General features: G+C 36.4%; 1 protein-coding gene across 6 annotated transcripts in view; it reads left to right on the plus strand.

Annotated features, from left to right (window-relative positions):
• GRM1 (glutamate metabotropic receptor 1) overlaps positions 1-17,218 on the plus strand; it is a 429,332-nt gene that overhangs the window by 315,546 nt on the left and 96,568 nt on the right. For all 6 annotated transcript variants that reach the window (XM_045499937.1, XM_045499938.1, XM_045499940.1 and 3 more), the window contains exon 4: positions 1,942-2,177. In XM_045499937.1, the coding sequence (XP_045355893.1) occupies positions 1,942-2,177 (236 nt within the window). The remainder of the gene's footprint in view (positions 1-1,941; positions 2,178-17,218) is intronic.

Raw genomic sequence — 17,218 nt, forward strand, 5'->3', positions numbered from 1 at the left:
ACTATACTTCAAGGTCTCTTTAGCTCTGGATCACGTTAAGTCAGCTATACCTTCTACAACCCTTGGTCTATTGAAAATACAGCTCCTGTGTGGTTCACTGGGAAGGTTCTGAAATAGAACTGCACCAATGAACTCAGCTTAGTGGAGGACACATTTATCCCAACTGATCTCAGGTAACAAGGGGTAAGCGATGGTCAGTCTTTTATATTCGACCCAGATCCCTGCTCTGTGAGAAGCAAGTGATAAAACACTTTCTCTGTCAGAGACCTAACAGTTAGTTATGTTCCAGAAACTGCAGGGAGCGACTCCGTGGGTGTAAATAAATCCACCTCTAGACCAAGGGAGAAAATTAACATTCTCTTTAGTTTGACTCAGCTTTAGACAAATTTCTTCCTGACTATGGGCCCCTTGACTTCCCTTTCCTTCGAGCATTTAATTTAAAAAATGCTGTTAGGAACACCTGGGTGGCTCAGTCAGTTGAACATCGAGCTCTTGATTTCAGCTCAGGTCATGATCCCAGGGTCATGGGATGGAGCCCCGTGTCTTGGGCTCTGCACTGAGCATGGAGCCTGCTCAGGATTCTCTCTCTCTCTCTCTCTCTCTCTCTCTCTCTCCCTCCCTCCCTGCCCATGCACGTGTTCTCTCTCTCCCTCTCTAAAGAAAAAATAAAACAAATAAAAATCAGCATTATAAATTCTTTGTCTCTTGGAGGTGTACATTTTCTCCTACACTCTTGCCAGTTTTACAGCAGAGAAATTTCTTTCTCAGGTACCTGGAAGCCATCCTTTGAAATGTAATCATCAAGAGTGATAGCAGACCTCCGTTTCCCAGTTTCTGTGGAAAGGTGGAAACCTAACTTAGATAAATGACAATTATAAAACACAGATGGCTAATCACATTGACCAAGCGCCTCTCAATGTCCTCCAGCACTTGCTCCCTAGCTTCTCCCAGCACTTAAATCTCCCCAACTTTTGTTTCAGCAGAGGGGAGTTCAGTGTCTTTGGCATATTGGAATATACTTGAATAAAGTCTTGTTTGCCTGTTTAACTCTATCCAGTGTAATTTTTTTTGACACCTGCTTGGGAAGGAATCAGAGCCACTCACATGAGGTTTGGCCTTGTTCACGTGCATACTTGAATTAAATTGGAGCTACATCACTCATAACCAATGTGAATGTTCTAGAAGGTGATCAAACTAAAATAAAATTTGAACCCACTGGATAAAACATCAGTTAACTTCCATTTAGTGAGCAGGAGGATTAGTTTCATTTTGGGGAGTGGGATTGTTTTCTTTGAATGCTGCTGTTTTGAAAAAAACATTGAAGAGGAAGCATCTGATCACTTCTAGGCAATGTAAGTTTGAACAACGTCCAGGAGCCAAATCTGTGGTTGTCATGTTTCTGAGCTAAATCAATTTTCTGCCCTATAAATGCAGCTCATATAATGGTCTTGGTTGAAACCTTGAAAGCTTGCTGAGCTCTTATTGTGAAGGCCCTGAGTGCCTGGGTTTTATTTTATTCTGATTTGGACAGCAATTGATGGTTTTGTGCCTAAAGAGCACTGGGTTGGGAGCCAGACTGCCTGGATCCATATCCTGGCTCCACTGGGACTTCAGTTAGTTGCTGAACGTCTTCTGACTCAGTAAATGTGAATAGTAGAGAATCTGAAGACTAGTAAATGCTCAATAAATGTTAGTTCTTGCCATTGCTACTATTATTATCATCATCACTTTCACTACTGTGAAAAACAAACAAGACTTTATTATTTCAGAATTTACTACTCTCCACCAAAAAAAAAAAAAAAAAGCCATTGATGGGTAGCAATTCTGGCTTAAAACAGACTGTCAGCCTTGCTGAATTGCCTCACTCACGTGTAACGCTGAGCTCTATTTGTGAGACCTTTGTCTTTCTTTCTCCCTACCCCAATCCCTGAATTTTTTTAGTGATGGATGGGCAGACAGAGATGAAGTCATTGAAGGTTATGAGGTGGAAGCCAACGGGGGAATCACAATAAAGCTGCAATCTCCAGAGGTCAGGTCATTTGATGATTATTTCCTGAAGCTGAGGCTGGACACTAATACAAGGAATCCCTGGTTCCCTGAGTTCTGGCAACATCGGTTCCAGTGCCGCCTACCAGGACACATTCTGGAAAATCCCAACTTTAAAAGAATCTGCACAGGTAATACGTGTTCACAAAATACTAACTCAGAAGTTACAACTCTATCTCCATTGCAACTTGTTGAATGAGAGTAGAAGGTGTCAAGGCTGGAATTCCAAAGACTAAATTACCATCTTAATTTATAAAATAGCTACAATGAGGAGAGCGTGTGTATTACCCTGAGGATTCATGTTTCTATGTTCTGGAAAGGCAACTTTGGTCTCTGGTGGAGCAGGTTGTAAGAAGAGATAATGTAGGTCAAGGAAAAGCAAACTGAGAATTCAGGTACCTACTATTCAAGCCAGAGGGAAGAGGTTTTATTGCAAGCATGTTTAGGAAATGTTAACCACAGACATAAGTAAGCAGCACTGGTTTGATACCTTTTTCTTCTTTATGACTCGCTTCAATATACAGGTCTGGAGAAGGTGAGATAATGACATCCAGGGCCACACCACGAACATATATGTATGTGTATGTGGACGTAGGTGGCCAGAAACTCTGCACTCTCATTTGCAAATAGGAGTGACATTTCCCAGTGGGACAGATAATTCCCATGCACTGCTCACTGAAGGCATGCCAGAAAAGGGAAGCATATTGTTTCAGGTCTTCAGGGCTTGGTGAACTCCACTGGATGTCCTTTTCTGCCTCCTCCCTACCCGCACCCCACCCCCCCGCCCCAGGAACTACTGTACTTAACATGACTGACTTACCATACTTCTTAACAGATTTCTTAACACAGTAATTTCCATGAGTGCTATCATTACTGCATAGAGACATTGATGTCCCCTGTCTTTTTTCAGTATTGCTTAATGTGGCAAAAATAGATCACCTTTGGTATACCACAGTGCCATTCAAAGCCAGTTGTCTATACTGGGTTGATAGCACAGCATGATGGACAGGCATTAAAGGTGGTATTGCCAGGACTGAGATGGGAAAGACTACAGGAAAAGCGAGAAGGATCAGGAACTAGATTTTGGATGGGTTAAGTTTGAGATGGCTATTAGTGGATTGCAACTATATATGTCACTTGGTCATTGTGTTCTATTAGTAAAATTTAGATTACTACTTGGATGTCTTTACATAAGGATTTCCAGGAAAGTATCTTGTGACCTAAGCTTTCAAAACAAAAGTTAGAATTCTGCAGCCATGTACGTTTTAAAAACTATTTTGGGTTTTCAATTGTCATAGTGCATGCAAATGTCAAGGTTAAAGTCTGAACTTGGTTAATGTTCATACTAGAAAATTTAAAAATTTCACATTCATGAACTGTTCTTATATTTTGCTTCATTCAGAGCTATTTTTTTTTTTAATTTTTTTTTCAACGTTTATTTATTTTTGGGACAGAGAGAGACAGAGCATGAACGGGGGAGGGGCAGAGAGAGGGAGACACAGAATCGGAAACAGGCTCCAGGCTCTGAGCCATCAGCCCAGAGCCCGACGTGGGGCTCGAACTCACGGACCGCGAGATCGTGACCTGGCTGAAGTCGGACGCTTAACCGACTGCGCCACCCAGGCGCCCCCAGAGCTATTTTTAAGAGCTTCTTATGTGATTACAACCTTTTATAAACATGTTTATGTTTGCATTTCATTCTGGAGTCAAGCTTAGGAAATATTTCCCTTTGTTCTTAGTTCTAAGAAAGATCAAAGGCTTATTTAACTTTTCTATTTGGAACTAATTCATGAACTTTATTGATCATTTCTGCTACGGGAATCCTAGAATTTTATCGTTAATTTTTCTTTAGCAGGGTTTATGTTATCTGTGTGTGTATACATTCATGTACATTTACTTTGCTCTTCAGTTTTAATGTCTGCATTTCTATGAAATTGGCTTCAATGTTATTGATGAACAACTAAACTTTTACTTTATGTATCATTCTTATCCAGTTGAGATCCTTGAATAGCAAATGAATTGCATAGTCTTCTAATGAATATGCAGACACATTTATGAAAATTAATGTGCAGAAGTGAAATGAACCCTTCCATTCTATTGATAGCTACTCTTTCTATCACTTATTTTTACCTCTTCTAATTGGGTCATTTCAATGTTTTGGAAAGTTTTGATATTGCAGTTCATTTCCATAGAAACCTTTATTGAGCTTAATCTCAGATGTCACTATTTAAATAAAGAGTTTACATGCACTAGATTTTCAGTTTGAATATTAAGGGTCCTGAGCCCAGGCTGAATAATTTGCAAATCGCTGTGGCTAATTAAAAAGTACTTCGTGCACAGTCTACATCACTGCTTAATTAGTTGCGAATATCAAGGGATTGGAGAAAGTGTTGGAAAGGTACTAACCAAAACATCAAAGCCTAACTTCTAAAAAAATTAATCATTGTGAGGACAGTGGAGAGAATAGGTATAAAGCAAATCAAAGTCACTCTCTTCCAGTAAATGTCTTAACTGTTTATAGCATTTTTTGCAGTGGCATAGGGCTTTATACTTCCTGATGAGAATTGTGAAAATGATTCCATGGAAACTGCGAGAGCATTTGGAAGCGTAACCAACTGGAGCCAACACTGGTTCTGTTAATAATCTGCCACAAAACTTGAAGGACCTCATTTAATCTCTGAGTCAATTTTTGCAACTATAGCATGATAACACTTTCTACTTTACACAGGTGTGAGAATCAAATGAAGTAACACAAGTGAGATACTTCGCAAATCCTTACATAAGTGTAAAGTGTTGTTGTTAATATCGTGTCTTACAAGAAGGAAAATAAGATGTAGCGTGGATTACCTTGTTAAATATTATAGTTTTTGAAATTACAAATTTAGCATAACTATATTCCAAGATGTGGCAACTAGAAAAACAAGCACAGAACCCTTAATCAACCACCCTTATACAGTGCCAAAATGGATATTTTATTTTTCTCCTATCTAGGCTTTCACAATTTTTTTCTGATTATCAAAGTAATATGCAGTACTAAGTTTATCATATACAAATTGGAAATATAGAAAAACGTAAGAAAGATGAAAAGCATCAATAATTTTCTTTTATATAACTACTATTAATTACTATTAATTTTTTGATGTATTTCTAGCAAATATACTGTTAATTTTTGTTATATTTTTATCTATATATACTTATAAATCATATAGCTAATATTATTTTTATATTGCTTTTAGAATGAATACTGCCTTTTCTTTAAATTTATGAATTTCTTTGTCACTAATTTTTTTCACTCATTTTTTTTTCCATTTTTTAAAATTTTATTTTAGAGAGAGAGAGAGAGAGGGTTCAAGCAGGGGAGAGGGGCAGAGGGAGAAAGAGAGAGAATCCCAAGCAGACTCCATACTCAGTGCAAAGCCCAGCACATGGGTTCAATCTCACAACCCTGGGATCATGACCTTAGCTGAAATCAAGAGTTGGGTGCTCAACCGACTGGGCCACACAGGAGCCCCAATTTCTTTTATTCTTAATTGCTATATAACATTCTACAGACATATAAACTCTAATTTACTTGACCATCTCATTCTTCTGACACATCTAGGCTGTTTTCAGTTCTTTATGAGTTAAAAAAGCTGCAGAGAGGTATTAAAAAATTCTTCTCCCTAGTCCTCACCTTATTCTTTTCTCATTTTGGATAATTTTCTTAAAGTATATTTCCAGAAGTTGAATTACTCAAATGATATGAATACTTCTAAGAAAATAAGAGGTTCCAAAAGGCAACTCCTACCAGCACCACTTGCAATTCTATGAACTTTTTTCATTTTCTTTTGCATAGTTATAATCATAGTGTGCCTATAATACTGTATCTTTTTTTCAGTTAAGATTCTACTTTACTTTTGATGTTGTTGCATAATCTTTATAATGACCATTTTAATAGCTCCATAATATTCTACCCAATGAAAATATTATAATTACTTAGTCATTCTTATATTACTGGACATTTAGGTTGCTTCCAATTCTTCTTCTTACAAAACAAAACAAAACAAAACAAACCAGTGAATATGGTACAGAGTTTTCATGATTGTTGTTGTTACTACTTTTGGATTGTTCCCTCACTATAGATTCCTAAATATATAATTATATTTAGAATATGACAATATTTGGGTTCCTTAAGTACACGTATTACCATTGTCTTGCAATACGGCAATATCAAGATTTGCTGTGGTTAGCAGTATACCAACTGAATGAGTTCACTTTGTCCTCACTGACCTTTTTCACAATCCAATGAATTTATGGCCATAATTTTTTACTTTCTGTCCTTATTCTTTATAGCAACTGGGAACAGGAGTGCATAATGCTTTTTAAAGCTAGTATATCTTTCCTTGTAGTTGGCTATTATTGAAAACATAATGAAAGTATTTGGATGGTATCTGTAATACTCATCAACAGCTCAGGACTATTAATATAATGATAGATAGTCTGATGTGACAAAATTTCAAGACTTCCAAGCATGAGTACTCTTTTTTTTTTAATTGAGATATAATTGACATATAACATTATATTAGTTTCTAGTGTACAACACAATATTTGTTATTTGTATATGTAGTAAAACCATTACTCTAGCATCCTTTATCATCCATTATCACTATATATGTCACATTTTCTTTATCCATTCATCCATTGAAGGATACTTAGATTGCTTCCATGTCTTAGCTATTATATATAGCTTCAATGAACATAGGGGTGAATATATTTTTTCAAGATAGTGTGTTTGTTTCCTTGAGATAAACACCCAGAAGTGGAATTGATGCATCATATGATAGTTGTATTAACTTTCTGAGCAACCTCCAGACTGTTTTCCAGAGTGGCTGCACCAATTTCCATTCCCACAAACAGTACATAAGGGTCCCCTTTACTTCACATCCTCAGCAGCATTTGTTATTCCTTGTCTTTTTGATAATAGCCATTCTAACAGGTGTAAAGTGATATCTCATTGTAGTTTTGATTTGTATATCCCTGATGGTTAGAGATGTTGAGCACCTTTTCATGTACCTATTGTCCATCTGTATGTCTTCTTTCAAAAAATGTCTGTTCAGATCCCCTGCCCCTTTTTTCATCATTTTTTTTGCTATTGAGTTGTATGAATTCCTTATTCATTTTAGATATTAACCTCTTATCAGATATGAAACTTGCAAATATTTTCTCTTTTTCAGAGATTGGCTTTTCATTATGTTAATTGTTTCCTTTGCTGTACAAAAGCTTTTTGGTTTGATGTAGTCCCACTTATTTATGTTTGCTTTTGGTATCAAAATCCAAAATATCATTATTACCAAGACTTTCTTTTAGGAGTTTTATGGTTTCAGGTCTTATGTTCAAGTCTCTCAAGTTTTTTCTGTGTGCATTTATAGTGTAAGATCATAGTCCAATTTAATTCTTTTACATGTGGCTGTCCAGCTTTGCCAACACCATTTATTGAAGAGACTAATATTTCCCCAAACCGTGGGTACTCTTCCCCCAGCTTGGAGACTGTCACTCACAATTTTTAGATTGGTACTAATTTTTATAATATATTTGCCTCATGAGTAGGTTTCAGTGGAACTTCCATTTTGAATCAACTTACCGTGTGAAGTGGGATAAGATGGGTCTAATATAATTTGACCCAGATTGAGACAGTTTCTTATTTACTACAGCCTATAAGGTACTAGGGTAATAACTTCTCTATACTTTCGGAAGTTTGACTCCAATGCCAGTATGCACTCTTGAAGAATATCATTTGCCTTTACCCAAGAAATTGGTATATTAATTAGATTTTGTGGAATGCTTCACAATTTTCCACCCCTCCCTGTATCCATGCTCTTTGAAATACGACTTTGCAGCTCCTCCCATTATGAAGTAGAATTTTGTTCCCTGCCTTTTGAATTTTGATTGAATTTATAGCTTATTCTAAGTCTAGGTTTTAAGAGGCTTGACCTACTATTGTTCTCTTTCTTGGGATCTTCCCTCAGCTATATATATATATATATATATATATATATATATATATATATATGCCTTCTAGAATATGACAGAGAACTTAAAGCAAAAACAGGATGATCTCTTAGTTGAGGTCATACTGGCTAAACTAGTCTCCAGCCAATACACTCGCTGACTGTTGACATATAAGTGAGCCCAACCGAGATGAGTCATGTCCAACTCAGAGCAACAGAACTTCCTATTGACCCCCAGATTCATGAACTAAATAAATACCTGTTGTTTTAAGCCACTAAACCTTGGGGTGGTTTGTTATGCAGCATTATTGTGGCAATAGACAATAGAGCAATAGCTGATTTAATTTAGGGAACATAATTTCTCAACCCAATGCCAGAATTCTAAATCTTATCCCCCTTCAGGAGGAATGATACAATATTGTACCCTATATCTGGTGAACGAAACCAAACATTTTATAAATTCTTCAGTGAAGAAGATTTAAAGCCTCCTGATCCAAGGCAGTAAGACTATTCTACTTCAAAATTCTGGAAGTGCTAACAAATGGGGCACAGTTATAGCTGAGACAAACCAATAGCTTCAAAACCTAAAAGTCATAGGTTCTCACACAGTGCTGGTAGAAATTGCTTAATGGAAATATGTTACAAATCTTTAGATGTTGTCTTCGATACAGCAGTTTGGGGTGCTACAACAAATTAGCATAGACTTGGTGGCTTAAACAACACATATTTATTTCTTACAGCTCTGGAGGCTAGAAAGTCTAAACTCAGGGACTTGCATGGTAGGGTTCTAGTGAAAAGCCTTCTTCCTGGTTTCCTTACATGATGGAGAGAGAAAAGAAGCAAGCTCTTCTCCTATAAGAGCACTAATCCCATCCTGAGATTCTGAGGTCTCTACCCTCAAGACCTAATTACCTCCTTAAATCATATCTCCAAATATCATCACAATGGGGATCAGAGTTTAAAGATAAAAATTTGGAGGGGACACAAACATTCAGTCTATAGCAGATGTGTTTTATATCTTTTGGTTGAAAGAATAAACATGAACTGACCTTCTGGGCATTACACTTTCTCAGAAAACCTCATTAGTTATCACACATAGATGAAGCTCTGAAAATAATATCATACTATAAGCACAGTCTTGGTCTGCTTATCTCCTAATACTTTTGACCTGTCCTGTCAACTGTAGTACCTACTAACCAAGTGTAATTGTTTATATTTAAATTTAAATTAGGAGTGACTGGGTGGCTCAGATCATTGAGCGTTACACTCTTGGTTTCTACTCAGGTCATGTTCTCGCAGTTCCTGGGATCAAGCCCCACGTTGGGCTCTGTGCTGGCAGAGTGGAGCCTCCTTGGGGTTCTCTCTCTCTCTCTCTCTCTCTCTCTCTCTCGGCCCTTCCTTGCTCATGCTTTCTCTCTCAAAATTAATAAGTAAATATTACAAAAAATAGAAATTGACATTAATTAAAATAAAATGAAATGAAATGAAATACTCATTTTCTCAGTTTTACTAGTCACATTTTGTGTATCAACACCTGCATGTGGCTAGTGACTACATCTTGCATAGCACAGATACACAAAGAAATTCCATTATAACAGAGAGTACTATTGAACAGTGTTGCATTCTATTTTCTAACCCCATAAATGCAAGTTTGGTTGTTTCTATGGTTATTTGGATCTTATTCCCAAGCTAGTGCTTGCAGCATGATCAACTTGCTGAATATCCCAACTACAACAGCTGAAAAATGTTATAAGCCAAGACTTCCATTTTTCTTGGTGATTCCCACAGACCCTCCAACCCAAATAGGGCATTCTGGTTCCTACAAAGAGCAGGTGTGTCTTCATTCACCTATTAAAATTCAATACAGTTCCTTCTTGCATGTCATTTTAATAATTGAATAGATTTATAGAAACATGTACATGTTCTATCATTCAAAGACATGAAGATTGATGTAGGGACATCCTTTTAGTTTATACACATCTTGATTCTGTTCCCAAAGGACTTGAATAATTTTTAGCATCAAGAAGATGTAGACTTCAGGTATAAAAATGGATTTTTTTGAGACCTCCAACACTTATTGAAGCAGTGACCTATTACTGTTTTACCTTTTAATAGAAAAATTTAATTTACAATTATGCAATGTTGGATATGCTACTGAACCTTTCGCTATGTAAACTAGTTACTTATAGATTGGCCTAAGGTTTATATACCTGTTATTAATAAATTTGGTTTCATTTACTAATAAATCAATTAGATCAATTTCTCCCTATTAAACAATTTATGTATTTCCAAAATTGAATGCTCCCTCTTATGGTCAAGCCTAACTTCTGAATGAATTTGAGAATGAGTGTTTTTAATGATTAAAATATAGACCATTCTTTTTTTTCATTTTTTAAATGTTTATTTATTTTTGAGAGAGAGAGAGACAGAGCAAGAGTAGGGAGGGGCAGAGAGATAGGGAGACACAGAATCCAAAGCAGGCTCTAGGCTCTGAGCTGTCAGCACAGAGCCCAATGCAGGGCTCAAACTCATGAATGTGAGATCATGACCTGAGCTGAAGTCAGACTCTTAACTGACTGAGCCACCAAGGCACCCCAAAATCTATGGCCATTCTTAATAAAGAGTTCACCTTGGCATAAAAGAGTAGTATGTATTTAGATATTCCCAAATGGCTACATATGGGTTTTCTATATCCTATAAGTTGTACTGCTTCTCACCAGGAGAATAGTTTTGCATTTCTTGTCTTGTGCACATTTTCTGCTAAGAAAACTCACATGAAGTAAAGTCATAATTTCAGCTATCATAAGAGGTTACAGTCTTTTCATGATGGGTAAACCAAACATACTTGGAGAATGGCCCGTTTACTTTTTCCCCTTATTTGTATATTTTTGCCGAGGTATAATTAACATATAGCAAACTGCACTTATTTAAAATGAACAGTTTGACAAATTTTGACATGTGTATATGCCAATGAAGTCACCACCACAATCAAAACAATGAATATATCACTCCTCAAATTCCTTTGTGTCTCACTGAAAATTCCTCCTTCCAGCCACTCCCAACCCTCTCCTCCCTCCTATTCACAGGCTATTTTCTCTCACTCTAGTTCATTTGCTATTTCTACTCTTTTATATGAATGGAATTGCTGTGAACTCTTTTCTGTCTGCATTCTTTCACTCAGCTCAATTATTTTGAGATTCATCATTGTAGTACATATATCAACAATTCATGTTTTCAAATTACTGAGCAGTGTTCCATTATCTGGACATAACACAATTTATTTACCCATTTACCTGGTAATGGGCACTTGAATTGTTTCCAATTTTCAGTTGTTACAAACCAAGCTGCTAAGAACATCCATGTACAATCTTCATATAGACCTATTACTTTCTTTTCTTTTGGAGCAAATCCTAGCTGTGGAATGCCTGGATCCTGTGGGAGGTGTATGCTTACATTCTTTTATTTATTTTTTGGTCCAATTCATCATAGAGATATATGATTGGGAAACAGTATTACAAAGGGATCAAACACTGAAAAGATAAATGGGTTGTTAGAATTCAAGAATCAGTGAGACTTTTGAACTCCTTCTTGGGGAGTATGTTCCATCATTTCATTATTTCTGCTATGTGGAGATAGTGATAAAGATTAAGGGGATATTCTATAGTCATATCATGAACCAAGTCTTGGTTCATGGGCCTATGTCAATGTCATGTCATAATCATAAAAGACCGCTCTATTCACTAATTGACCTTTCTCTGGAGTAGCACTGACAGGTAAACAACATAGTTGTGGCCACAAATTCCTATAAAATTTGATGGGCCTCCATGGGTACTACATAGGACAGGTATTAAAATTTGTGAGAAATATCAGTAAATTGAATCCATAGGGACTTACCTCAAATAGATCTGGTCTAATACTCTAATCAACTGGATACTATTATCCAATCCATTTGGATAAATTAACAGCCCAGACCCTAAGATGATATGAAGAAGAATTTTGTCCTTTAGAGCAGTGGTTCTCAAGTCTGGCTTATTAAAGTCATCATGAAAGCTTTTAAAAAGGCACTTCAATTTATGTTAACAGAAATTTCTTAATAACCACATAGCAAGTTTTATTTGGAAAAAAGAAAAAGGTACTTCACTGTACCAAGCTGGATCCCACGCCACACCAACTGAATTAGAATTTCTGGAGTGGAGCTAAGCACTTATGTTAAGGACAGGCAGAAATTCATACTTAAAATTTATGAGCCTTTTAGCTCTTTTTTTAATTTATAAAATTTGGAATCATCTGTCATTGTGCAAGTTGAGAGCTTGCCAAGGTTTTGGCTGTGGCAGCTGCAACAGCTAATGAGAATTTAGTAATTTCTAATGCTGAATCAATCTCTTCCATTTGTTTTATTTATTTATTGGTAGGCTTGTTTGAAGCATTAGCATTCCCAAAGCAATAATTCATGGCTATATACTATGTTTCTTTATGTCCAGATTGGGCAATTACTAGATGTATTAATTTTCTATTGCTGCCACACAAATTACTATAAAGTCAGTGCCTTAAAACAACACAAATTTATTATTGTACAGTTCCATAGGCAAGAATTCAGACAAGGGTCTCACTGGGCAAAAATCAATCAGATGTCAGCAGAAATTCATTCCCTTAGGAAGGCTCTATGGGAGAATCTGTTTCTTGCTGTTCTCTAACTTCTAGAGACCAGCCATTCTTTAGTTAATGCCCCCCTTCCTCCTTATTCAAAACCAGCAATATTGCATCTCTCAGGACCCCGCTTCCATAGTCACACATTTCCACCACAGCTAGGGAAGATTCTCAGTTTTTAGGAACTTGTGATTAAATTAGGCCTACCCAGATAACCAAAGATAATCTTCCCATTTCAATGGAAATTTAATCACATCTGCAAAGTCCTTTTTGCCACGTAGCCTAACTTATCCACAGGTTCCAGGCTTTAGGATTGTGGGTATTTTTGTGGCTCTGTTATTCTGTCCATCACAGTAGATGTTTAGACAGAGTAAGGGATTAGCCTCTCTAAGCCCTTTCTATTAGCTACTTCTTTAGCTCTTTTGCAGCAGACCTCCCTTTATTAACTAACAGCTGCCATGAGAAAAAGAATGTAACTCTTTAGGAACACATTTTAAAACCCAGTTTCATTGTGTTTCTGTGAAAAGCAAACATCTAGAGTGTTGAGGACCTGTGCCTCTGGCTGACCAGAATGGTATCTAAATGCACGGAGACCTTCCTTTACATTTCCCTAATCCTTGTTTTTTAGTTTGCATTGCTGGGGCTTATTCTTCTACACCTGTGAATTGAAAACATCATAATCACTTTGCTCTTACCACAGAGAGACAGAGAAATCGTTTTCTTGGTAATTCAACTTTCTGTATGGCCACGATTAGGGATGTGTCCTTACAGATATTCTTTGTCCACCTCTCAATTCAGTCCATGGAAATGATTTTCATCTCTCTCCCACAGACATACATCAAGATGTCAGACCTTCTCCAGGAGTCTGGCTCCGTCTTGGAGCTAGAGCCTGACTAGACTCTCAGTCTTCTCTCTCTTTGCATTTGTCTTCATTGGAAAGATTAATGGGTGCCAAATTAATACCTTCAGCAATTTCATCACAAAAATAAGAGTTTTGGTTTGGTCCTTGCCATGAGGCTGAGTTTTCATTTGTTCTTTGTAGGATGAAGATCTTCTCAGTTTCACCTTTTAAGAGTTGGAGGTGAGAGGCAATTCCATTTTTATCTCTGAACATTTAATTTTCCTACCTCCTTGCCTCAGTGTGTAAGCTCACTTGATAAAATATCTGCCTTCCAAGTGATTACAGGTGACAATGTTACTGAGTGTTTTGCCACTGACGAATAATGGACTTGTGTCCTTTTAGACCCAGGTCACAGTTTCCTCACCATCTGCTGTCTGGTTCTATAAGCCTCATATTTAATGATTCATTGTCATTTTAATTGTTGTTATAGCTACTCCCCTACTTTTAGGTATCAATTTCCTTTTTTGGTAGGCTAGGTGAGGATACACTGTTATAACAGATGACCCCTAACTGAATATTTTACAAGAAGAAATAATTATTTCTTGTTCATCCCACATGCTCATGTGTTAGTTAAGAGACTGCTCCATGTGTTCTGGGACCAAAGCTAACAGACCAGCTTCTATGTGGAACATTGATAATTGTGGTAAGGGCACAGAACATAACCAATGTGATCTGGATTTAAAGCTTCTGCTAAAAGTTGTACATGTCATCTCAGTACCATTTCATTGGCCAAAGCAAGTCCTAAGGTTCCGCCAAATGTCAATGGAGAGAAGATATGTAATCTATCCTAGGGGAAAGACATCTTATATTTATGGGTAATAAAGTTTATGATAATATTCAATCAAAACTAGCACTACAGCTGTTTATTTATGAAGTGCATACCGTGTATGGTTAGAATTTTTGGAATTTAAACTCAATTCAATCTTTCATTGTCAGAATTACCTTCTCAAAATGTCATGGAACATTTTTGCCAAAGAGAAAGAGAAATTCCTTTCTTTGCTAGGGGCTAAATTAATTGTAGGCAATTTTTATTAAGACAGTGAATGAAAGACTCAGAACTCCAAGACCGAGAGACATCAGCCAAAATGGCTTGTCAACAAAATGCCTTTCTTTTCTGATCAAGGTAAGATTAAGTAATAATTAGGCACTACTATGCTGAATTTCATATTTCTGATAGTGAAGGCTTCTTTATTTAATGTCTTTGGAACTGGAACTTATTCCTATCTTAGGAAGGACTAAAAGAGAGGGATTCATGCATAGTCAGACATAGCAAACTACTCTCTACTTTAGGATCCAACCTCCCATGTTTAGCCTACAAAGATCAACACTCATGGACAGTTTCAGGATTTCCTTTCTTCACGTGTGGGGCGTGATGGGTCAGCATTACCTCTTAACAACACATAAAGTTCTTGAAAAAAAAAAAAAAGACAAAATGTGCAGAAATTCTTATAGCACAGATGGCATTGAAGATCTCAGTCTTATATTTCCTCCTTTTTAAGAGATTAATTTACATCATCTCCTGGGAATAAAATGTCCTCAGCCTTGTTGCACTATGCTATCTTAGTGACACTTTTCCAAGTCTATGTGTTCAGAGGGTAAGAAGACACTGTCATGTAGTGAATGGCTAAGAACCCCCTATCCCAGGCGCCTGGGTGGCTCAGTCAGTTGAACGTCTGACTCTTGGTTTTGGCTCAGGTCATGATCTTCTGGTTCGTGAGTTCAAGCCTTGTTCTGCCAGTGCAGAGCCTGCCTGATATTCTCTCTCTCTCTCTCTCTCTCTCTCTCTCTCCCCCACCTCTTGCTCTCAAAATAAGCAAATAAACTTTAATAAATAAATAAATAAATAAATAAATATATTTTAAAAGAGAATCCTCTGTTCTCTGTTTCAGCCCTCTCTACAGGATTATGCAAAGGTCCCTGGCACACTATTTTTAAGCATTATATTTTTTTAAATTCCTAAAATAATATGTGAAAATTAGTGTCATATTAATTTTTATCTTATTAACACTGAGGCTGAATGTCTTCTCAACTTTTGTAATACTTAACAATTTTTTTAGCTTCTATGCCTTCTTTACTGTGTTGTCAGATTACCCTTTCTTGAAGTTAAAATATTTTTAAATTCTTAGTATAAAACTTGTACTTCTTATTTCAAAAACTTTACACAATAAAAGAAATCAATCCGTGCCTTTGAGTCCTCAAAACCACATCATTAGTGACTTGTTCAGTTTGTAGGTAAGTTTAGGTCATAAGACCGTAAGTTTTAGACTCTATAGTGATGTGAACAAGTTCGGGAAGTGGTTACATAGCTATTGGAATGGAGTTTGTTGAACAGAAAGCATACAAACCAAAGCTAAATTCTGTTTTTGAGGATATACCTATGTGTCATCATTTTTTAAGAAAGTAAGATGGATAAATAATAATAAAAATACAAACACGTGCAAACAAAGAAGGTACAAACTTTCAATAAATAAGTCATTAGAATGTAATTACAACACATGACTATAGTTAATAATACTGTGTTACACATTTGAAAGGCACTAAGGCAGTAGATCTCACAAATTCTTATCACACACACACAAAGAAAAATGAATCAGGATATAGAATGTAGGAACTGTTTAGGAGTATTCCAGTTATTTGGAACAGCCTATAAAGACTAAAGACATTATGAAAAACTGTACATAAGGCTAGACTATTTAACTAAAGGGTTAGGTATACATATCTATATGTTTTATGCATTAATATCTAGCCTTCTCCTGGTAATTATTTAAGGCAATCTACAAAACTTCTAACAATGTATGTGACTTTTTGTTAAATGAGTTGAAAATAAATATTCCTGGAAGTTAGCCATGGTATAAAATAAGGTGCCTTATTTGTGGCCTTGGTTTTTTTAATACACTTTTTTTTAAAGAATAGTTTTAGGTTTATAGAAAGACTGAGTAGAGGATAGAAGCTATATTTCCCCACAATCAGTTTCCTATATTATTAACATGCTACATTCATGTACTATATTTGTTACAATTAATGAGATAATATTGACACATTATTATTAACTAAAGTCCATATTTTATTCAGAGTTTCTTGATTTTTATCGAATGTCCATTTTTTTTTCTGTTCCAGGATGCCATCCAATAGAGAGCACACTGCATTTAATCACCCTGTCTCCTTAGGCCCCTCTTGACTGTGACAATTACAACATGACTCTCTAAAATATGGAAATTTTATAGAATAAGGGTAGGGGAAAATCAAATAAAGTCAAAGATATGATAAGAGAGAAAATGATACATCTTATGAGATTATGTTCTATGGCTAGAGATGGGCATCAAATACGGTTTCGACCCACAGTGTCCAAAAGATACAAATACATCAGTTGTTTATGATAATTCATCCTGGTAGAGAGTCCCATGATAACTTTCTCCTGGGGCCATGATTAAGACTTCGTAATGTCCTAAACACTTTTCTTAACATTATGTTTATGGAAACTTTAAACATAGCTTATTAAGGCTATTTCCTGTAACATCTTAAATGTGGGCCAAGGTCATGATGACTAAGTACCTTTCAGGTATAGGAGGAGGGATGGCAGTGGGGTCAATGCAGTGCAGCTATCCAAGCCCACTGGAGGATTGAATACTTCCCCTAA

The sequence above is a fragment of the Leopardus geoffroyi genome, chromosome B2, assembly GCF_018350155.1.
Source record: "Leopardus geoffroyi isolate Oge1 chromosome B2, O.geoffroyi_Oge1_pat1.0, whole genome shotgun sequence".
Classification (NCBI taxonomy): Eukaryota; Metazoa; Chordata; class Mammalia; order Carnivora; family Felidae; genus Leopardus; species Leopardus geoffroyi.